This window comes from Myxocyprinus asiaticus, chromosome 46 (assembly GCF_019703515.2).
Source record: "Myxocyprinus asiaticus isolate MX2 ecotype Aquarium Trade chromosome 46, UBuf_Myxa_2, whole genome shotgun sequence".
NCBI lineage: Eukaryota > Metazoa > Chordata > Actinopteri > Cypriniformes > Catostomidae > Myxocyprinus > Myxocyprinus asiaticus.
Genome location: NC_059389.1, coordinates 21163644 through 21187005, shown reverse-complemented (window position 1 = coordinate 21187005; position 23362 = coordinate 21163644). Strand labels below are relative to the sequence as shown.

Genomic DNA, 23362 nt, shown 5'->3' with positions numbered 1-23362 from the left:
AACAAACTTGTTTGTGTAAGTGTTCGAAATTATGTAATTTTCTCCAGTCTTTGTCCATGATCATTTATGCACTATTTCAAAGTTTTTTGTCTTTGTAATCTTTCATCAAAATGTAGTGACTTGCTCAGCATATGAAACAATTTCCCTTTTTTGTTGCCTTTTTATCACAGTCCAAACAATTCCGAGGTCTTACCCTACATTTTCTTACTATACCTCACATTATCTAAGTAAAATCGGAAGTGACTTTTTGACATTCACATGACCTTGCCAGTTGTGGCATTATTAAATATAATCAGACTAAGGTGGTTTTAATACTGGGCACGCTTGCTGCAGTCTGAATCTGAGTGCAGTTTGTTTCCGGTGCCCCCCGCAGCGTTGGTCTGATTTCAGACTCGCTTATGATTCTGTCAAACCCTGGCGTATTTCAGTACAAAGTGCATATGAAGGAGAACACAACATCTCAATATTTTAGTTTTTTTTTTTTTTTTTTTTTTTAATTTTGAATTTTGTGCCATTATGCACCCCAGAGTGAACGACACTTGCAACTCTGTGCATTGCATGCTGTAATTCTGCAGATGTGCATGTCCAGGAGTAGGCGACTATCAGCTGCTCACAAACGAGGAGACGGTTGGTTGCGTACAATGCATTTGCAGCCCTGGTTGCGTTCCCCTGCCACTCATGTTTTGTTTTTTTTTGTGCAACTGATGATGTTGTCATACTTAAATCGGCAAAAACGCAAGCACTAGTTAGTTATTTTACTTCCTGAACAAGTTCGGTACCTAGTACAGGTTGTGTTCTCACTCATGCAAACTGTACAACAGTTCCATTGAAAATGAAATCAGACTACCTCCTACAGGTAGTTTCGGGATGGGTACCACAGTCTGCTCCCTGGTCAGCTTTCATAGTAATGACACACTAATTTTATATGCAAACCGTAGTCTGATGTAGACTAAACAGCCAGTAGCTGGGTTTCCATCCAACTGTTTATGAGCATTTTGAAATTGCGAATAAGAAATCCTGAATGGAAACGCTTGCCATACGAATAAACTCTCAAAGTTAGTTTGAAATGTAATGCGCAAGAAGGTAGATTTTCTAGAGTTTCGCAAAACTTGAAAATGCTGACGTGTTTTGACCATTCGTGCACATGCTACGAGTGTGCAATAGCTTGATGTGACTGCCCCAACGAAATGTCCGACCTTGGCACACAATTCTTCGTACACAGCCCTTGGAAATCAGAAATGTTTAACCCAGAGCTGGTCTTTAAAAGGGGTCCTCACAATCGGCCAGAGCCGTTTTGAGCACAGATGCTCCCAGGTAGGCAGAGGCTGACACATATGGGCATCACAGCCATTTCACCCCTCATTATATCAGATATTACACTTATTCTGCGGCGTCTCCTGGCAGCATGTAATAAAACAAAGTACAATTGCTCCAATACTGCAAATAAAACAGTCCCCAAAGCAAGAAAGTCATTCAGCTGCTCCATCATGACAAGGCGGGCTCCCTTAAGATAACACGCTTTACTTTGTAGATGCAAACGCACAACGACTCGTATTTTCTTTAGTCACATTTTTTAGAAATGCACTTTAAAAAATTCTAAACATTTCGATGGAAACCCAGCTAGTGTGAAAGACCCCTAAGATCACACATTGAAGCATTCTCAACGAGCGTGTTTACATGAACACCAATATCCTTATAACTACCAAAAATCAGCTTATTCCAAAAAATCTGACAACATAAGATAAGTAAGCAGTTTTTACATGAGATTTCAAATAATCTGGTTATTCTCTGCTTTTGATGTCAAAACATAACACTTGCGCGCATTGGATAAGATAGGAAGAACGTCAGTAAAGGTGATTACATGCAGAGCGAAATCAAGCTCATGAACTTATCCTGATAAAGGAAAACCATTTAAGGCATTTACATGACCACACACACAAATAAGCATCATTGGTGTAAGATTGTGCATGTAAATACTTTCAATGTCTGAATCATTAAATACCCAGGTTAACGAGGGAAGGTTCCAAGGGTTATTAAGGTAAACGGGTATCCGGCATGTCTGCAGCATCATAATTTTTAACGGTCTCATGAATGATTAGAAATACAGCAGTATCTCTACCACTCCCTATTCTTGTCCAGAACTGATGGGCAAGATTGATTCTGTACTCTTCAAGCTTGGCTGAAAAAAAGACCTTTTAGTTCTGACACTACACAGCTCCTTCGCTGAAAACAACCAGGGCCTTTTGAGCCATTTCTTAATTTGGTGGTGCTGCCACGGTAGTAGAGGAAATCAACTATATGGTATACATTCCAGAGGAAGAACATTAATTAAACCTAGTGAAAAGCTTCTGAATCATGCTGTTTGGTCAACAGAGGCCTGGTGATCCAAGACCAGTCTGTACTCCAGCTCTAAGTACCATTAAAGGGCTCCACGGTGGTTTGTTGTAGTCGTTTCGTTGATGCATCTTTAAACACTTCCTAATACAGAGTGACATGGACTTAAAGCCTTTGAACGCTGCTGTAGAAATGCGTTTTAAGGAGCTTCTCCTGTTAAATGATAAAAGAAGTGAGTTATCGCTGTTTGTCATGCTCGTAAACCCACGAAGGGTATTATTAAAGCGGAGAATGCATTGGAAAGAGTATTGTTAAGAGTATTTTTAAAATCTTGTAAATCCTGGTAATTTATGTCACCCTGTTCCCAGGGAATGTTGCCCCTCCCTTATGGTTTGCATTTGGGGCCGACCAGCAATGGACGGATGTGTGTACCTGTAATAGGGACTGCTTAATGCTCGTTTGCACACTCTCTCTCTCTCTCTCTCTCTCTCTCTCTCTCTCTCTCTCTCTCTCTCTCTCTCTCTCCGCAAATCCCTTTTGTCAGGATTTACTGTGGTGACCTCCCGGATCTCTGGTTACCTTCCCGGCAGCCAAGGGCCTTCCCAGGCTCCTAAACCTTCCAGTCAGAAGCTTGTAGCATGTAGGAGCTATGCCCCCTTTTTCCCATCCCATGCACTGTGTTTAATCAGACCAGGCCTCCAGTGATTTAGTTTTAATTCCAAGGGGTGGGCCGCTTTGATGGTGTAATTGACAGCAGTGATGAATGGGAAAGGAGAGGGGGCTATTGGCCCTTTACAAACTCCATTATGGGTATTACTTCATTTATTAAAGTGGGAAAGCCCCTGTTATGTGTTTTGTACTGTGTTCGACTCCAAAATCTGCGTTTCAGCATGTTAAGGATCTTAATAACGACGGTCCACAATGACCTACTAGATGAACAACAACCTATTAGTGAGGCCATCTAGTTTATCTTTTATATACACTCACTGAGCACTTGGAACACCTGTACACCTGCATATTCATGCGATTGTCTAATCAGCCAATTGTGCGGCAGCAGTGCAGTGAATAAAATCATGCAGATACAGGTCAAGAGCTTCAGTTAATGTTCACATCAACCATCATAATGGGGAAAAATGTGATCTCAGTGATTTTGACTGTGCCATGATTGTTGGTGCCAGACGGGCTGGTTTGAGTATTTCTGTAACTGCTGATCTCCTGGGATTTTCACACACAACAGTCTCTAGAGTTTACTCACAATGGTTCCAAAAACAAAAAACATCCAGTGAGCAGCAGTTCTGCAGATGGAAATGCCTTGACTATAGAGAGGTCAACAGAGAATGGCAAGACTGGTTCAAGCTGACAGAAAGGCCGAGGCTGCAGTGGGCACAGGACAGTTAAAGACTGGAAAAACAGTGTGGGCTGATGAATCTTGATTTCTGCTGAGGTACATAGATGGAAGGCTCACTGCAGCCTCAGCTTTATGTTCTTGGCTGACAGAAGTGGAACCCGACATGATCTTCTTCTGTTGTAGCCCATCCGCCTCAATGTTAGACGTGTCGTGCATTTTGAGATGCTATTCTGCTTACTACAGTTGTACAGAGAGGTTATCTGAGTTACCGTAGCCTTTCTGTCAGCTCAAACAAGTCTGGCCGTTCTCTGTTGTCCTCTCTCATCAGCAAGACGTTTCTATCCACAGAACTGGCGCTCACTGGATGTATTTTGTTTTTGGCACCATTCGGAGTAAATTCTAGAGACTGTTGTGTGTGAAAATTCCAGGAGATCAGCAGTTACAGAAATACTCAAACCAGCCCGTCTGACACCAACAATCATGCAACAGTCAAAATCACTGAGATCACATTTTTCCCCATTCTGATGGTTGATGTGAACCATTAACTGAAGCTCCTGACCCATATCTGCATGATTTTATGCATTGTACTGCTGCCACACGATTGGCTTATTAGATAATTGCATTGATAAGTAGGTGTACAGGTGTTCCTAAAGTGCTCAGTGAGTGTTTATATATTAAGCTGTGTTGCTTTTATTATTGTGCCGACAATATTTTATTATTTGAGCATCCACTAGCGTTAAGACGCTGTGTTAACCCTAAAATGCATACTGTATGTGGGTCAGAAATAACCCAGCTATCTAGAACATAATTTTTACATGAAGTGGTCTTTTTATCTGACACTCCATGTATTCCTCAATTAAGTTGTCTTTGACCATGTGAACTGGCTATTTTTTACATTTAGAAAGTTTGCATTACTACACATAGAATGCATACACTACCGGTCAAAAGTTTTGAAACACTTGACTGAAATGTTTCTCATGATCTTAAAAATCTTTTGATCTGAAGGCGTATGCTTAAATGTTTGAAATTAGTTTTGTAGACAAAAATATAATTGTGCCACCATATTCATTTATTTCATTATAAAACTAAAATTTAAGTAAAAAAAAAAAAAAGTTTTTGAAATTGATGACTTGGACCGAATAATAAAGAAAAGCAGCCAATAAGTGCCAAAAATAGATGGGAACTCCTTCAATACTGTTTAAAAAGCATCCCAGGGTGATACCTCAAGAAGTTGGTTGAGAAAATGTCAAGAGTACATGTCTGCAAATTCTAGGCAAAGGGTGACTACTTTGAAGATGCTAAAATATAACATTGTTTTGATTTATTTTTTATTATGTTTAGTCACAACATAATTCCCATAGTTCCATTTATGTTATTCCATAGTTTTGATGACTTTACTATTATTCTAAAATGTGAAAAAAAATTATATAATAAAGAATAAGTGTTTCAAAACTTTTTACTGGTAGGGTATGTGGGTCGTATATAACCCTTATGTGTTTACTATGGTATGCAAAGCATTTAACACTAGTATTACACTTTTTGTTTAATCTGTTGTGGAATTAAATACACGCTAAATACCATGTTCATATTTCTATGTAGTATGCAAGTATAGCAAAATGTCATTCAGCCAGTGCTTTTATCCAAAGTGCATGACATTATACCTATTACATGGACAGTCCCCATTGAGAACCTGAGGTTTGATGCCTTATTCACAGCAAGGGCACAATGTTAATAGCTCCAGGACTACTACTGTGTGTGTTTGAACTTCCAACTTATATTTCTTCAGTACGCCTCACTATTCTGAACATCAAATGTATGGGTTGAGTCCTGTATGCATTCAGTTAAAGTTAAACATTGCATCTCGAGAACGATACATACTGTTTCATATCGTTGTGCTCCGTCTAGGTGTTTTCGTATACATTGTATGTAAACGCCTCCTAAGAAAGGTGTCCGATCAGCCTTATTATACAAGACCAATTAGTCAACTAGTCATTCAGGCAACCCACTGACTAGATGATTATGAAAATGGGTAGTTTTGCACATACTTAGACCTTAATATACAGGATTCTCACATTTGTTTTCCAGGCCTGTAAAAGTCATGAAAATATAATGGAAATTTCTATAGTGAATATACACTTCTCTAGTTATGCTCTGCACTACACAAAAGCCATAACTAGCAGATTAAATATTAACCTGCAATTCACAGTGATTTCCGAATTGTGAGAATCATTTTTTAGGAGTCAATTCTTTGCAATTAATTGTTCAACCCAGTTCATACAGTAAGTCTCTCTGAATGATTCATTAGCAAATCAATCTGAATTTGAATGATTTTTAAAAATCCTTATCTAGTAATCACAAATGATTGAAAAAGTTGCGGAAATTCAGTATGGGATCCTAAATATAGCATGAATGATTCTCAAAGGTTATGATTGCACAAGAGCACCTATCAGTGATCTACATTTGCCAGCTTCCCGTCATTCCATTGAATGATCAAGTGTGTCCTCCCATGGGGCAAATCTGAACCTGTGTGTGTTCAGTCTGCGTTTTCTGCAGAAGTGGATTGAGGCATCCCTGTCTGTGTTTTATGGAGCGTAATTGTGCGCTGGGAGGCAGTGCCCTCTATTTCTCCTCTTAATGGCTGTTTGTGTGTTGTTTTAGTGGCAGATTTATGTGTGGGACGGGCCGTGAGGGGTGGGTTGATTTACATCTTGCTGTGGCTTTGGCCTCACTGGTTTTGTGTGTGTGTGTCACTGTGTGTGTTCCAGGTGATTGTACAGTCTGGCCGGCAGCCCAGCGTGCTGCAGAAACTGTGTCAGCTGCCGTTCCAGTATTTCAGCCACCCGCGACTCATCAAAGTGCTCTTCCCCTCTCTCATCTGCGCCTGCTACAATAACCTGCAGAACAAGGTCATCCTGCAACAGGAAATGAGCTGCGTGTTGCTGGCCACCTTCATACAGGTATTTTGATTGGCCTTCACACCATCGCTTGCTTACATTTGCACTTCTATAACATATTTTTCACAAAACTTCAAGATATGTCCACATTCTTTGCAAAATCATGCTCTTTGAAGAGAATTTTCACGTTTACATTTGCCACCTGGTTTCACAGATTCCAACTATGAAGGGGCATTCACACTGACATTGGAAGTCATACATTTTTAATTAGAGTTGGCTATTTAAAGCGTCATGCAGAGTTCTACTTCATGCAAATGTGACAAAGTGCGACGACTACCAATGTACAGCGGCTTGGCAGTCTGTGTGAATGCCCCGTAACTGTTCAACTCAGTCAAGCAACTGGTCTTTAACATATATTTTTTTATATATTTGTCAATCATACCAAAATAATTCAGTCCAATTGAATAAAGGGCCTGGGTAGCTCAGCGAGTAAAGACGCTGACTACCACACCTGGAGACGCGAGTTTGAATCCAGGGCGTGCTGAGTGACTCAAGCCAGGTCTCCTAAGCAACCGAACTGGCCCAGTTGCTAGGGAGGGTAGTCACTATAATGTGGTTCGCTCTCGGTGGGGCGCATGGTGAGTTGTGCGTGGATGCCGTGGAGCATAGCGTGAAGCCTGCACACGCACTACATCTCCGCATTAACCCACTCAACAAGTCACGTGGTAAGATGCGCGGATCGACAGTCTCAGACGCGGAGGCAACTGAGATTCGTCTTCCGTCACCTGGATTGAGGCGAGTCACTACGCCACCACGAGGACTTAGAGCGCATTGGGAATTGGGCATTCCAAATTGGGGAGAAAAAGGGGAGACAATAAAAAATGTTTTATTCCAACTGAATAAAACCAAATCGTGAACCATTTCAGATTGCATTATGCATGGCATCATTTAGTAAAACAATTGAATGAGTGTATCAGGTACTGGGGTGTTCATATTATTGTCAGGGATAATATGAACACCCCTAGTTCCTGATACACTCATTTAGATTAATAAAACACGTAAATATTTTTTTGCCCATCTGACCCCATTAGATTCCCCATTTTTGTCTTCCACATAATTTGAAAATATTTACGAATCATACCAAAAAGGTTTAATTAATTCGAACCAGATTTTGACCAAATTTTAGTATTGACCAGTCGCAGCCTGTGCGTTTTAAGTCTAGGCCTTTTGTGCGAATCATGCCATTAAGAAAACACAGTTTCACAATAAATAAGACACCGTATGCCGTATGTATGTATCATACATTACGTGGCAGTCAACTAATAATACCAATTGACATTTTAAAAACACGTCCATGCACAAAAGCCAGAACCAAGGAGGTCTAATACCAAGAAAAAGCTCTCTGATAATATAGAGAGTTTCGTCAGGGTACACGGTTACTTTTCAAAACTTGATCCGACATTGAATGCTCAAGCAGCCTAATTTACACTTAGAAAACTCCTGATTTTGCTATAACAATGCAAAAGTGAAAATCAGCCCTCCTTTCCTGTTTAATTAATCAATCGCACGATCATGCAGAACAGCTTAGGTTTTTAAATCCATAAGGATCTCTTTCTCAACGGCAATACCAGCAGTGATGACAGCCGACTCCTCAGCAAGATCTGGCGCTCTTCGCTTTCAAATTACATACATCACTTAAAGCATGATTGTGTCACTCAAGGCCAGCTAGAAGGCCTGGACTAGGACATATCCTAAAGACCACACCCACAAGAACAAATAAATCAATCTGATTGGCTGATGAATCTGACAGTCTGACTTTAGATGCCTATTCACTTGCACTGTTGAGGGATTCTGTGGAAATTCTGAAGGCCTGACGGGGTGGAGCTCAGACTCATGCGCTGCTTCGGCTAAGGAGCTCGGCTTCGGGCATGCGATTTGTGAAACAGTTGTCACACTTTGCTTGTAAGCATTGAGGAATAAATTCTGATTGGATACATTTTTTGTTTTTTTGCTATTCGTTTGTAGATTATTTAGCTGTGGAAGGCAATTTGAAAATACATAGGCAAAAAGGTCAATGAGAATGAAAGGATGACAAAATATTTATTAGGCATGTAACACCAGCAGAGAAGGCTTTGCTGGCCCTGAGAAATCGCCACTGGTAATGACATACCAAAAAAGTTCAATCAAATTGAACCAAATTAAGTTTTAGTATTGACATACCAAAAAAGTTTAAGTCTAATCGAACCAAATTTTGACCAAATCTTGCTGTTGTCATACCAAAAATGTTTCATATATCAAACCAAATTTTGACCAAATTTTCATGCTTCTCATTAGTTAATTAAAACAGAAATGAATCATTGTCAAAACAAATATTAACAACCCGGTTCCTAATACGCAACCCCATTAGATTGTCTTCTGCATATTTTTTTAATTTGAAAGTAATTGGGTATTAAACCGAACTAATAAGTTGAATTGAACCAAACTTTGACCAGATTTCATGGTTTCACATTATTTATTGTCAGAGCAAAAAATTGACACCCCTAGTTTCTAATACACTAATATTAACCCTTGATATATTACGTAAATATTTTAAACGTCTCAACATTATTTTGACCCATTTGTTTCTTCAGCATATTTTTGAAAATTATTAAGAATCATACTAAGAGTGGGTAAAAATATCAATTTTAAGATGCTTTGCGATCTTCACCCATATGCATTGATATCAAATCGAAATTGGAATTTAATCGAGAGCTTGAGAATTGGAATTGAATTGGGATCTTTGTCAATACCCAGCCCTAAATCATACCACAAGTAATTGTATTTAATCTTTCGATATTGCCTCCCCTAGTTCCTAATACACTAATATCAAAGGTGCTGTAAGTGAACGTTTCATGGAAAAGTATCCAAAAAAATGTCCTACTCCCTGAAAGATATTAATGAAATAAGTGTCCTGAGATATCTCACCGGTCTCTGTGACAGCTGTAGACTCTGAAAATGGCAAACAAAAATATGTCCACGGACTGCGGACAATGGCGCTTTCTACCTGTCAGTCATTTTGCACGTTTGCATAGTATTGTAGTTGCAGCGAATTATTGAGGCATAATGCATTTTTATTCCATGTTGTTCATAACAGTTGTCAGTTGAGGGTGCTATTTTGTTGCTGTTGTTTTTAGCAACCATTTCTGTTCTCAATAAAGCTCATTTTGGTATCTTTGGAGTTTGGGGTTTTGGAAAGAGGGGTGTGGCTAATCCAATGGCTCAGTCTCCTGGAAGTAGAATGGCTGAAATTGCTCACAGCACCTTTAATATGGCATGAAAATCTCATGTCAGCAAACCTTTTTCACCAATTGTAACCCCATTAATTTGCCCCGGTTTGTTTCTTCAGGATATTTTCAAAAATAATTACGAATCATAGCAAAAACATTGAATCGAATCTTTTAATACTGACACCCCTTGTTCCTAATACATAAATATCAACACTTAATATAGCACGTCAATGTAATTTCAACCCACCTTTTTCACTGAATATAACCCCATTAGCAAGCCTTCTCCTGGACAACATCAACTTGTGATTTTTATATCTCCCAAACTTTTCTTTGTCTCCCTTTCCACTCCTTTCTTGATTCTGCACTTTAACCCCCCTTCCAAAACAAGCAGCTTCCATCGCACAGATGGATGGTTTCCTCTGTCTGTTTGAGTGGATTTACCTGCCACTACTTGAGCCTCCTGTAAACACCCTCTCCCTTCATCTTCTCCCTGACAGCACTCCCCGCACTACACCGTCGCTGCCATTATTTACGGAAAGATTAGCTCTTACTCCAAAAAGAACAGGGGATTGTCATCTTTTACAAACAATAGGAAGACATACGACGTCCCGCACCTCAACATCATTTGCTGACACTAAAAAATGCTTTATCCACTCAAGGTTATGCACCTTCAGCTCACAATTGAAGAAAGAGAATCAAATGGGATAGTTTCGTAATTTATCGATGTATTTTCTAAGCCACTAGCTTCACCAAACGGAAAAATTTGTGCAAAAATAGGTTTCCCAAACAACAACAAAATTACACACTTCACCTATAAAGAAATCACAGCTAAAGTTTTACATTGTCAACAAAGTCAAATTTAGAGCAGATTGTTTAAGTATTAATGTTTTGAATAATGCGTTTTTACAAAACAGTATCAACTCATATTTTCTTAAAATGAAAGCCATATGGCTGTGAATTACTTTCCCTCCCTGTAATCGAGTCGTCCGGGGCGTGGACAAGGTCTAAAATAAATCTCGTCTCATTTGGTTTTGTGTATTTCAGGATTGTGCCACCAATGAGAGCCAATCGGACAGCAGAGCTTCAAAACCAGGTGAGATCTTAACCGCACTATTTGCCATGTTTGATCCTGTTCAGAAATGTATCCATGATATTTGTCCACGTATCACATTCTGCGATGATGCATCTTTAAATGAATGATTGGTATTACCCACAGAGATTTCTTTGGCTTTAGAGCTTAATCAATTAGATCACGTGTTGAAATATAATATATATCGCACATTGTAAATGGGATCGGTAAATCAGGTTAACGTTGCATGCATTGAGATTTTGACGCATATATCCATTGACTTTTTTTAATCAACATCAAGATTTTAGGTTTAAGTGTGTATATAAAATGGAATATGTGTTTATTTTAGGTCCTGTCAGCATTTCTTTGAGGTTTTTCACCATTTTTATTCGCCTTTTTAGCTTTTTTGTAATTCACTTAAATAGTCCTGCAGTGTGACTAATGAATTTTTGAAAGTACAAATATTCCAAGTAGTGTCTCAATTAATTAGGTCTTAAAATCTGCATGAATAATAATTATAAAAGAGTTAGAAAATGCTGTTTAAAATAGTTTCATATGGAGTATTTCATTTCAACTACCCTTTGCAATTGCATTCAATGTGTTGATCTAATTGCCATATAGCATATTGCCTAAATTACCTTCTGGTTACCTTCTCTGTGGCATTGATTTGGGCAGCTCCTCTTAATTCCATGCTTCACGTGTCAGTACTTAAGCTCTATCTTTCTCCATCAGAGAAGGGCTGGGCTCCTCTGGACTACTGCGAGCTCTCCAACCGATTCCCACGAGATCAGTGGGACACCGCACTTCAGTTCTTCCTCAAGAAGCAGGATGAGTGAAGGAGAAATGCACACTTGAGCATGCACTGTCCATTACAGTAAAGTCACTTATAAAAGCACATTGTTGATAAACCCTACATACAACCCCGCAATCTAAACTGTACCAGAGAGGGTTTAGGGTGCACACTTGGTGCCTGACCACACCTTTATTAGTTAATCACAGTAATCAGACCTATAGTCGGAGTAAAATGAGTGTTTGTGCACCCATCAGTCGATAGTGATGTATTTCTGGTGGCTGTGTAGTAACATTGTAAATACATTGCAAATTCTGTTAAAGTTTCAGAAACATGACATTTGTGCACACTGAGATAACTGACCTTTCCATTAAATATTTATGAGCAATAGGCCATGTTTACGAGTAGTGTTTAATTTACATTTTTCTTAAATACAGTTTTTGGAGTCAGCTACATTCATAGTGATCATGCATCTCACAAAAGAGCGACTCTCTCTAAATCTTCGGTTTCAACTTTGAGATGTCTGGGTGTTTTGATTGAGTTTTGGGGGACGCTATTGTATTGTTTTGTAAATAAAGGCATTTGGATGAATGATCTAGAATAAAGAAAAGCACTAATTTAGGGAGAATGATGAGTTACCTCATCTGTTGGTTTTCATTTTCTGAATTGTTTCTATGCATAAAGAGGAAGACTGCTTCCTATAGTTGACATGTTATGATTTTTCATAATCTTTTTGTTGTTGTTGTTTCTTGTTTGCTTGATTTTTTTTTTCTACTGTAATTTATACACCCTGAAAATATATTTTACACATTGTTTTTGCTTGTTGGCCTGTCATTTTCTCTGAGCATTTAAGCACTTAAAAAGGTTAATTTAAAAAAATATGCATCTCTCAGACGAGTTTAATAAAATATTTAATACTGCACATTCTGTTTTATGAGTTATTGTGTCTATAAGAAATATAAAATCTTGTACGTGAAACATATTTATAACAACATTATTTTACCCTAATCCCAGTTTTAATTATGATGTTATTGAAGCATGTTGAAGACTTTAAAAAGTCTTTAATTGTATCATAGTTTATGCTGATATAGGAACACACCAGTCACATCTCCTAAACATAAATAAAGCAACAGGAAATGTTTAAATTGAGGGATTTTTAATGAGTAACTAGCTTGGGAAACACAGTAGAGCTGAAACCTGAAATGTGGGTTAAACTGCATTGTAAAAGGGTTGTGGCCCCTAACCAGAATCAGGTCCTCATTGGCCCTCAGGCACCACAAACAGCCTGCTACTTCTCTCCCTTCGCTCAATCTATATAGTCTTTCTGTCTTTCACTATACCTGTGTGACTCACAGCATCTACACACCACTGCCTCTGAGTCACTCAATACACCAATGTGTCAACACAGGCCAGAGCCTTTCGGGTCAGACCCACCTCTAATATCACAGCCATCACCTCTGCATCAAATCTATATGTGGATGTGTGTTCAAACAATAAAGGTCACTCAAGTAAACTATTGAGAATTTGTAAATATCACTGTTCAATTGCATCCTTTTAATAGATGTGATGCATTGTATGTGAAATCTATTAATAAAGCTGATGTAAAAGTTAAAACTTGCTGCTTTTATAGACCTTGCCATTATTTGCTATAGCAAAACCATCTTGACATTCTCATGGCAGACTGGAGTGATCTCGCTTTACAGAAGAACTTTGTGGCCCGTTTGGTCCTGTCACTTTATAAATTATGAGCGTAAACATTTTTAGAAACTGAATTGTTTGCTCAATTTTTTGTGTGCAGCTTATTTTCTGAAATGTTTCACTCGTTTTACGGTTAAGGAAGTCAGACTTGACTGATGTTTCAAGCGAAATGCGGTTCTCAAGTGTGAAAAAGACAGCATGTACTGTTTTTTAAGACATCTTAAACTGTTTATTAGGAGTAAAAATATCAAATTAAATTGAAGATACAGATGTGCATATCATTTAAAATCCCCCTACAAAATGTCCTACGAAATACCAATGAAAGAGGCTCCTCAAAAATATTTTAAACATGTCATTCCCGACAAACTTTCACTGGGTTTTCCCACAAAATAGGCTTATTTGTCATTTAAAATGAACGCGGTGGCAAATTTCAGAAAATGAATCGCATTACACCGTTTTATTATTAAGCGTCAATATAGATCGCTTTGAGAGTTTGGACGTTTTAAATAAAATAATATATTATACATTATTATATTTCTTTAAAAGGGTGTTTGTTTCACTTAACCGATTAATGCCTTCGGTTTTGTTATAAGATTTGTGGTTGTGTAGTTTTGAATAATTTTTAATTAAATCCATATTTTTTTTACCGCCGTAATATTTAGGTATTTAAATTTAGATTGGCAAATTAATTGATTGAATTTTTCTCTATATCTGTTTACAGTAGCCTATTATTTTAATTAAACTCATGATAAATGAAATGTATTTACATTTTGAGGCTGTTCTGTATTTTTACATTCAAATTAACAAAACTGTAATGCCGTCAATAAAAGGCTTGAATGTATCTGACATTTTAACCTGTATCAAAAACACTGGGGAAAACATTTAATATGGATTATTTCGTTGTATTATATATATATATATATATATATATATATATATATATATATATATATATATATATATATATATGTGTGTGTATGTATATGTATATGTATATATATATATATATATATATATAAATATATATTAGTGACAATTTTCTAAGGAGCAAATAAAACTTTTTGAAATAGCGCTGCATATTGCTTTTAAAGGGCATTAAAATAATCGCTTTGTGACTAGGCTTTTAGTATGTTTTATGTCGTTTTTATATTTAAAGAGCAAATCTAAGCTGTATAGCCTACTACTCAGATTAAATTGACAGACATAGAGAGAGCTGTCATTTGTAAAGAATTGAAAGATTTGTTTTATTCAAACATGAACTTGGCTTAAGTGTGCGTTTATTTAATTAGATCTAAATTATTAAATTAGGGGCGGAATTTGAACCAAGATGCCGCTGGTGACCTCTGGTCATGACATCTGAATGGTTATTTCACCCTAAAGCAACTATCCATAAGCACAGGCGATGCTGTCATTCAGAGAAAGTTAAAGAGGTATTTAATCTGAATCTAAGATATCTATCCGTCAGTTTGATTGGTTTTAATAAGGGTTCGAGTTACGTGTTGCTATCAATTAAATATTAAGGATAATTTAAGATATTATCTTGAATATTTTAAGTATCGCTAGTCTTTAATGTTTTGGTCATTGAAGCAGTTTAAAAGTGGACCATTTTCAATCTTTTGAAATGGCTTTCTTTAACACAGCCTTATATACATTTCTTCTCTTTTTTTTTTTTTTTTTTTTTTTTTTTTTTTCATCTGCAGATAAATGAGAGTTGCATTTCCTGGAGACAAGCCAGCACAAGAATAGTGAGAAATACTATTGCAGTTAAGAAATACAGCAATAATTTCCATTGGTAACACTCACTTATGTCGTTTTCTGTAAAATTGTGAACGAGAATCAAAACAAGATGGTTTCTGTGCCGCATTTTAACATAAAGTCAGCTATGGATCTTCTTCATACCAGCGCCATATTTAATTTTAATGGTTATGAAAGCGAGGTTGTGAGAGATAGACTTACATTCTCTTCAGTTGGTTGTGCAGCACTCTTGTTTAAAGTTGTGTTGATCCTTCAACTGATGAAACTAAAAAAAATAAATAAATAAAAAAACATCTTTCCTATACATTTCAATAAAGCTTAAAAAAATAAAAAAAATAAAAATAAAAAAAACACGATTTGTAAAGATAAGATGTAACCTTAGAGCTTTATACAGTCTATACCATACATCAATCACAGCCTCGTTTTCATTCCTGCCAGAATTTTAAAATGGCGCTAGTCTGAATAAAGTCTATATATGGTAAATGATGTAAGACATAAGAAGGAAAAGACCAATCACAATTCAATATGCAAATATTACTATAAAGCCATCGCTGTCGCTTAGATTTTGAATGGCGAACATTATAACATTTTTATATCCATTTAAAAAAAAAAAAAAAAAAATAGGTGATCACCCAAGACTAAAACTGTCTACAAAACCAAGTTTAAATGGCGCAGAAAATGGTGGAGAAGACAAAGAATAAACAGGAAGGAATTTTAAAACAGTGCTGCAACATGGAAACCTTGCCTAATTTCGCTATCTGTGACAAACTGTAGGTTTTATCTCGGCCAAAGAGCCCGCAGTGATTTTGGTCTGATCTTCTGGTGTCCAGCGGCTGTCTTCTGACTCAGAATGAAAATAAACTCTAGAAATGCAAGGGTGCGTTTGCCGAAAGTTAGTCCAGTTTACAGAGAGGTGGCTTCGGGTTTGTTGTGCTTCCATTCAGTGGTTCATTTGCAGGTGATGCCGAGCGCAGATAAGCGGCCGCCGATCCCTGTCCTCCGTCTAGACTCACAGCTTTATGAGCAACACGAGATTGATCACTGAGCCTATGGGCTTCAATGACTCATTCAGCATACGGTCGACAGGATAGATAGATGGACGGACGGACAGACAGACATTCATTTATATGGGAGCGGAATTTGTAGTCCTGAATGTGACAGATCAGAGATCACCTTATGGCTCTAATCCAAGACTGTGAGCAGAGATTGGGTATACTGCAGATAAGCAATGAAAATGCTGTTTAAACAAACCAAATGTGTCAGATAAATACAACTCCCCAGAGATTAGAAATAAATATATCTTTCTTATATATGCAATAATAAAGAAAATATTTCTGGTATCATCAGATTATGGCTCTTTGGTTTGTAATAATTGCAGAAGCCTTGTTGGTGCTAATTGTATAGAGTCCATAAAAAACACTGTTGTGGTTAAAGTGCAGAGTTAAAGAACCTCAAAACCCATAACAAAGACACTTTTCAGTATATGTTGGTTCAGATATGGTTTAATTGACCTTTAAGCCTTTAAGGAACCATCGTTTCATAGTCAGAGGCATTTGGTATAGTGTATCTAAAAAGATCAAGCTTGCACCCTTCTAGTTGAACCTATTCCATTTCAGGATAGTTTGTGTGTAGGTATTTGTGTGGTAATTTCCAAAAAGGAACATTGCAACAATTATGCAAAAGGTAGGCCTATAATTTCACCTACGAATATCTAAATAGCCATGTAATGATGCAGCTGCACTGGAATTTTCCAGACGAATAAATTCAAATATCACGACACTTGAATGCAATTCACTATTTAATTCTGTTTACGTTGTTCCTGTTCTGGTTGTCAGATCTTTGGACAGTTACTGTCAGGTCTATATGTATCGAAAAGTGTCTCTCGTCATCTTATAATATCAAAAAAGATATGTAAAGGAATGATATGATATAGTTACCTTTGCATGCAAGCTTGCCCAGACTTAAACAGCATTTAACGTCGTTTATTAATGTCATTTCTCACTTTTTGGTATGGACGGTTGTCCTGACAATAAATAACAATAACTTACTTTTTTAAATCGAGAAGTTTATACAGTCTGTCCTCCATTCGTTAAGATAAAATATTTTACAACTCAGTTTTTATACATCTTCGGAGAGATCATGCGCATTAAGACAAAACGTGGCTTTTGTCTCATCTTATAAGGAAAATACCACTTGTTGATAAAGCTACACATTGATGGTCTTGAATAAACACTGTTAAGACTGTTGTTTTCCTAAGGTTGACAGTGGTCCATAATCAAAAACCAAAATAATGTGTTCATATTCCGCTGGACATCCTCGTTATACGGTCCAAATGCTTTGAAACAGTTTTGTAACACGTCTGGAAAACCCAAAGTCGATTGGACAGGCTCCTCCGTTTGGCAAACTGTTTAAATCCATCTTTGTTAATCCCATTTTTCCGTTCGAGGCGGTGAGGTGATGGGTTTTCATGCAGGACGGGTGAGGGCATGCTGGGGCAGGAGTCTCCAGTGGGCTCTCACGTCTCCACGGGACTGGGCACCATGCTGTTGGGGGTGTCGGGTAACTGCGATGACAGAGAGGTCACATCACTACCCGACGAGTTACCCAACGATCCCGACTCGGAAAATGACACCTATAGGAGGGGGGAGAGTTGGGAATCAGTAGGCTGTTGGATTGCTGTCATCATGCTGGGACTATAATAGTTTAATCCGTTTTTGACAAAACGGCAACGTTTTACATAAGATTTGCAATTGACATGTAGGTTAGCCTACACAACTTTGGTCTGACAGAATATTATTAAATAATATTGAAATGTGTAACATGACCTTATCACAAGTTTCAAAATGAGTTATCTACAGATAAAACCAAAACTGAGGCCAGAAAAACCTAGATGTCAATTTCCTGAAGGAAATACCAGTGCAAGGCAGCAAAAAAAGTTTTCGGCTTTGGTGTTTCGTATTATATCTTACGATATTCGTACGAAATGCCGCTTGCCGCTTTGCCGCATCTTAGGATATTCGTACGAATTGCTGCAAATTTGAGACAGTGCTGATCTGACATTAGTGAGTGAAATTTAAAATGGTTGAGCAATGTTTAACGTCTCAAACTGACAAGTGGGAACTGCTTTAATCAGCAACCCTAAGTAGAATGTATTTTGTATTTATTTTTTAATTAATTGAAATTTCTGACGAGGCATTTTTTTGAACTGCGCCACTGGTCGAATTTTTCAATGAAAATTAAAAGCTGGCATGGCATGGAAGCGCACACAAAGTCGGTAGGCCTTATAATAACAGTCTGGGGATTGGCAGTCCTCACCAGTTGTTGGAAAGCAGGCTGGTCCAGGTCACTCTGTAAGGCAAACTCGCTTAAGGCTTTCCAGGGAGGCTGATAGGTTTGAACTTCTACAGGATTTCCCTGGACTGTGGTGTCATGTCTAATCGGGCTGCCTGCCACCAGAGGCGTTCCCGTGAGACCTTGAAGATTCTGCAAGAGATAGACACATAACACATTTCAAGATTAACACTTAGAAGAAGAAGAAAAAAATCATTTGTGATAATAAATGCGTTATCTTAACCATTAAACATGTTGACACTGCAGCATTAGCATTTCAAATTTGCACGTTACGCAGTGATAGATAGATAGATAGATAGATATTCTGAAAATTATAGGCCTACAATAAAACTGTTGTAACTTGGTTTTCGACACCACTGTCATTCTTGTTTTACAGAAGTAACAATAACTGTACTAATTATAGTATTTTGGTCAAACCCAATGGATAATGCCACTGGGAATTATAATGCAAAAACAGCAAGAAAATCTACACAATAGTACATAAAATAGCTTGCATATATATAAACACAGCAATACTGGCACTTAATTATTTGTTGACTGTAATACACATTAAATAGCAAAATGATGCACAGTTTCACATTTAGAGTTTCAAAGCAAAACTATTCCTACCGTTTTATCGCTGTGCTGCTGTTGCTGTAGTTGTTTCATAAGTATGGACCTCTTCTTGTCTTTGCAGCGTTTGTTTTGGAACCACACTCGTATGACGCGTGGGCTCAGGCCCGTCATTTCCACGAGCTGTTCTTTCATGAGCGCGTCCGGCCGCGGGTTCGCGTTATAACACGTCCGAAGGGTGTGAAGCTGTTTTTCATTTAATACTGTCCGAACACGCGTGGTCTTCTCAGACTGCTTATGAACGTGGTTCCGGTGAGGTGGTTGTCGAACTGGCACTGGATCTGCGGATAAAATGTATATAAATCACTTTTCGGCTTAAGAGGTAATTTCATTATTTAGACACGTTGCAGAAGAGCACGCTTAGTTGAAGGTTAAATTGGGCATACACACATCAGTCTGTTGCCAAGCGCATGTCAGTCAAAACACCTCTTAGGGCCTTGACATAATACTCAATGTGTTCTCATCTTTGCTGTAAGTGCAAAATGAAGAAATTACAAGAGATATAAAAGTATAACAGATCATAACTGTATGGATCAGCCTATATTTAAGCTTAAATAAACAGCCAGATCTGGAAGCAGTTGAAGAAACAGCTCAATCAGGTTATGCTGGTCAAAAGCTAGAAGCTTTAGCTTGAAGTTACAATTTCACGTTCATCTAATTAGTCTAATTATGCAAAAGGTTGTGATTCCAGATCACTTTTTTTTTTCTATTATTCTGCCAATAGCACCGTTTCAGAATTGTGTCTATATTGTCAAACTTGCCTCCAGATCGCCGTTTATTGCAATTCGTGTCTGAAATAGGTTTTATTAAACTGAGAACAACATTAGGCCAACAGTTAAACGCTGCTGCAGCGCAACCATAATTTCCAACCATTATGCCAGTAGCTATAAACGGTTTCAAATTAATTAATGACATGTTAATTCAGTCATGAATATCCTCAACATTCTCAGCCAATCTGCCATCGTTTTACACGAAAACTAGCTGCAAATTGGCTTGCAGGCCTAGTTTGACAACATAATTTATTACATAATTTTGTACTTAATAAAACCTTCAGCATAACTTTTTTCAGAAGTCAGAATTCCCTGGACTGGTTGCCATTCTATTATTATTATTATTATTATTATTAGGCTTATTATTAGGCTTATTATTATTAGAATAGGCCTATTTATGTTATTACTGATCGTCCATTACATTAGTGTTCATGTTACAGTGTATTTACATAAGAAGTAATACTAGTTGTATTTAATGTGTGATTATTTATGCAACTGCTTACACATTGTTATTACTAATTAGTAACATGTAATATTATGGTGACGTATTTAATTTCATATTTTGTGTTAAAATTATTATTAGTAGTAGTAGTATTACCTGGGATTTGCAGGGGCCTGTTGGAGTGAATGTTCCCGGGACTGCAGGGGCTCCCGGCCGAGGCGCGCTCCATCAGCAGCCCGTGATCCGCCCGGCAGAGCAGCTCCTCGTCCCGCAGAGAGAACTCGTCTCCCGGGAGCAGATGTCTGCTGCACACCGAGCACCTGAAACACTCCATGTGATAGACGTTGTCCCGCGCCCTCATCACCAGGTCACTGCTGCAGAAACCGATGTTACATTTGGCGCATTTGATCCCGAATAATCTGCAAATTTTCAGAAGAATCATTTGCTAATTTTACAGTTAGATTCCAACGCGCGTAAAATGCTCCAGCTCATATCAGCTTGATTTTATAAGCTTTAATGAGCTACGGACGATAAACACGATGGTAACACTTTACTTTTGAAGCCTGAATATCTTATGCATTATACATTTATAAATAATGCCATTCAGGCTTATATAATGCATACTTTTAAGACATTATTGCAAGAAAAGGTATAATAGCCTACATTAATACGTAAATGTTTACGCCGTTCATTTTTAACAAACGCATTTTTGTGTTTCTCATGCGTTTCAATGCAATTTTGTCTTTACAGAAATAACTATAAATGCCTAGTTGTCAACATTGTTTTGATACATTATAATGCATAGTCTACCTTATAGTGTAGGCTACCTAGCCTATTTGTTAACAATTAGGCTATTCACGAGAGCATGCAATTTAATATGATGTTTGTTAAAAGGCATTAAGAATCCATTATAATGCATCAAGAATAGCCGTATAATGCATTATATATACACTTTTACATTAAATGTTACCAACAGAATTTCTTAACGAAAACGTAAACGTTAAAAAAAAAAAAAAAAAACACACACACAAGCGTGCGACGCCAAACCCATACAGAAATCAAAAATATATGGCCACATATGAACATATATAGGCTATATAAATTAGGGCCTATTTGAGCATATATGTAGCCTACATATCTAAATTCCATTATTTGTGACAATGTTTTGTTTGTTTTTTTTACAGATGTGCAAACAGACATTTTTGAAGTAAATGTATGTTCCATATGTGCAAGTACGTGACTTTTTATATCGGTGAAATAAAAAAAACAACAACAAAAAAAATAAATAATAATAATAATAAAAACAACATAGGCTCTATGAAGATATTTTTCATGTACGTGTTTTACATTTATTGCCATATATCAGATTTCTTTAACCGAATATGACGACAATATATTAACCAAAACCACATACTTTGGATTATTATTATTATTATTATTATTATTATTACTATTTTCTAAACCTCTGCAACTAAGATGTGTTACCCAATGGGCCTGTTACTCTTTAGTTAATGGTGAAAAGTTTCTACTTTCTCATCCCAGTTCAGCAAGCAGAGTTTGTCCATATCTCTAGATCTGTTCGGGGCATAAATCTGTGGGCCTCAACGAAATTCCAAAGCTCTGAAATCACGAAAAATAGAGAGACTCCTACCGTACGTAATCTCTCTTGCAGTAGGTTTTGCCATCTCGGACGAAGCAAGTGCACGTCTCATCCAGGTACTGACTGCATTCTGCGCACTTCAGACAGGCTGCGTGCCACTCCAGGTCCGGGGACACTCGCAGTATGTACTGATCATGGATCTGACTTCCACAGCCGACACACATGGCGATTCCAGACTTCTCTGGATATGGAAAGCAGGGATTAGAGCCCACCGACTGCACCCCCTTTAATCCCCCCAAAACTCCGCCATCGCAATATACAAGCTTATATACTGCAGCTACATGTCAGCTCGTGTTTCATGCAACAAGACCAGAACATTTCCTTGTTTTCCCTATTTTATTTGCATTTGAAAACTTCATGATATCGAATGTGTTTTAGTTTGCACCAGAAACTGTCTGAAGGTAAGTAATTATTTTTTATATAGAGAAAAATGCGAAATATTATGAATGCAGGCAACTTGATTTTAGTTTGTAATGACAGGCAACTTGCTGTTTGAGAAAGGTTTTGGTTAAAAAATAAATAAATAAATAAATAAATAATAATAATAAAAAAATCTCTACTGTCTCTAGATCGGTTTAAAAGCAAACTAACTGAGCATAAACAAATGTCAAAGGTACTCTGAAAAGAATAAAATAACTTCAGTAAAATAAACACCCAGCACTTACTTTTTGAATGATCCCCCATATCACCCAAGAAAGAAGGATGGGGTAGAATATCCACCATACAGGAGGGTTAAGGCAAAAAGCAACAGATGAGGAAATGGAATGGGAAACTGCCTCGTCCCGAGCTGACTAATAACTTCTGGCCGAAGAGCCTGTGGGAAGAGCAACACACGGACACGGCTCTGACGTCACGCTGCCTGACGTCACATCAAAGCAGGACCACGCTCGCGAGGAGGTTCGGCCACGGGCAATATTTTGAGTGTTGGATACCGACCGAGGTGTCCAAACAACCAGTTTTATTTCTCCGTACATAACTATAAAACACCAAAAGCTCACTTATGAAGCAACAGTGCATAAATATGAGCCATTTTTGGCCTTTTAAAATGAGCCTAACATAAAATGACCAGATATAGAAAACGTTTTATAAAAATATATATATTTTTTAATAGGCCTACATATGTAACGAGGAGCTAAACCAAAGTATATGGGGTTAAATCGTTTTAAAATATTACAATTTCAAATTTAAATGGTAATTTTCTCAATATAAAAGATCTAGCCGATACATTCCTCTTCATTGCTTTGAAAACTATATAGCCAAAGACCTTTCATATTAAAACTATTAAAACTGTGTGTTTTAGAGCGCCCTCTACTGGACGAGAAAATAACATCACATACCTACAGTAGCCTATGCCTATAGTAGGCTATGTTTAC

General features: G+C 37.5%; 2 protein-coding genes across 6 annotated transcripts in view; one reads left to right on the top strand and one right to left on the bottom strand.

Moving 5' to 3' along the window:
• Window positions 1-12625, top strand: part of LOC127436151 (S phase cyclin A-associated protein in the endoplasmic reticulum-like) — a 182098-nt gene extending 169473 nt beyond the window's left edge. For all 3 annotated transcript variants that reach the window (XM_051690107.1, XM_051690105.1, XM_051690106.1), the window contains 3 exons: window positions 6448-6639; window positions 10887-10935; window positions 11644-12625. In XM_051690107.1, the coding sequence (XP_051546067.1) occupies window positions 6448-6639; window positions 10887-10935; window positions 11644-11747 (345 nt within the window). In that variant the 3' untranslated portion in view covers window positions 11748-12625. The remainder of the gene's footprint in view (window positions 1-6447; window positions 6640-10886; window positions 10936-11643) is intronic.
• A 4024-nt stretch (window positions 12626-16649) lies between these two features.
• On the bottom strand, window positions 16650-22777 carry LOC127436160 (insulin gene enhancer protein isl-2a). 3 transcript variants are annotated; one of them, XM_051690124.1, is made up of 6 exons: window positions 22655-22777; window positions 21981-22170; window positions 20486-20748; window positions 19115-19398; window positions 18470-18637; window positions 16650-17786 (listed from the first exon to the last, which is right to left on the bottom strand). In XM_051690124.1, exons 1-6 carry the CDS (start codon window positions 22710-22712, stop codon window positions 17670-17672), a joined length of 1080 nt encoding a protein of 359 aa, XP_051546084.1. In that variant the 5' UTR covers window positions 22713-22777; the 3' UTR covers window positions 16650-17669. The 3 variants fall into 3 exon arrangements, with proteins under 3 accessions (XP_051546084.1, XP_051546085.1, XP_051546086.1); XM_051690125.1 differs by having other exon boundaries at window positions 20486-20703; XM_051690126.1 differs by having other exon boundaries at window positions 20486-20700.
• Between the last annotated feature and the right edge of the window lie 585 nt (window positions 22778-23362).

What these genes read in the sequence shown, in the direction of transcription:
- LOC127436160 (XM_051690124.1), bottom strand. Translation starts at nt 22,712, where the DNA reads ATGGTGGATATTCTACCCCATCCTTCTTTCTTGGGTGATATGGGGGAT. An exon ending in TGCAAGAGAGATTACGTACG is followed by an intron (nt 20,749 to 21,980) that starts GTAGGAGTCTCT and finishes GAAAATTTGCAG; the next exon opens with ATTATTCGGGATCAAATGCG. An exon ending in CAGGCCCCTGCAAATCCCAG is followed by an intron (nt 19,399 to 20,485) that starts GTAATACTACTA and finishes TTTTATCCGCAG; the next exon opens with ATCCAGTGCCAGTTCGACAA.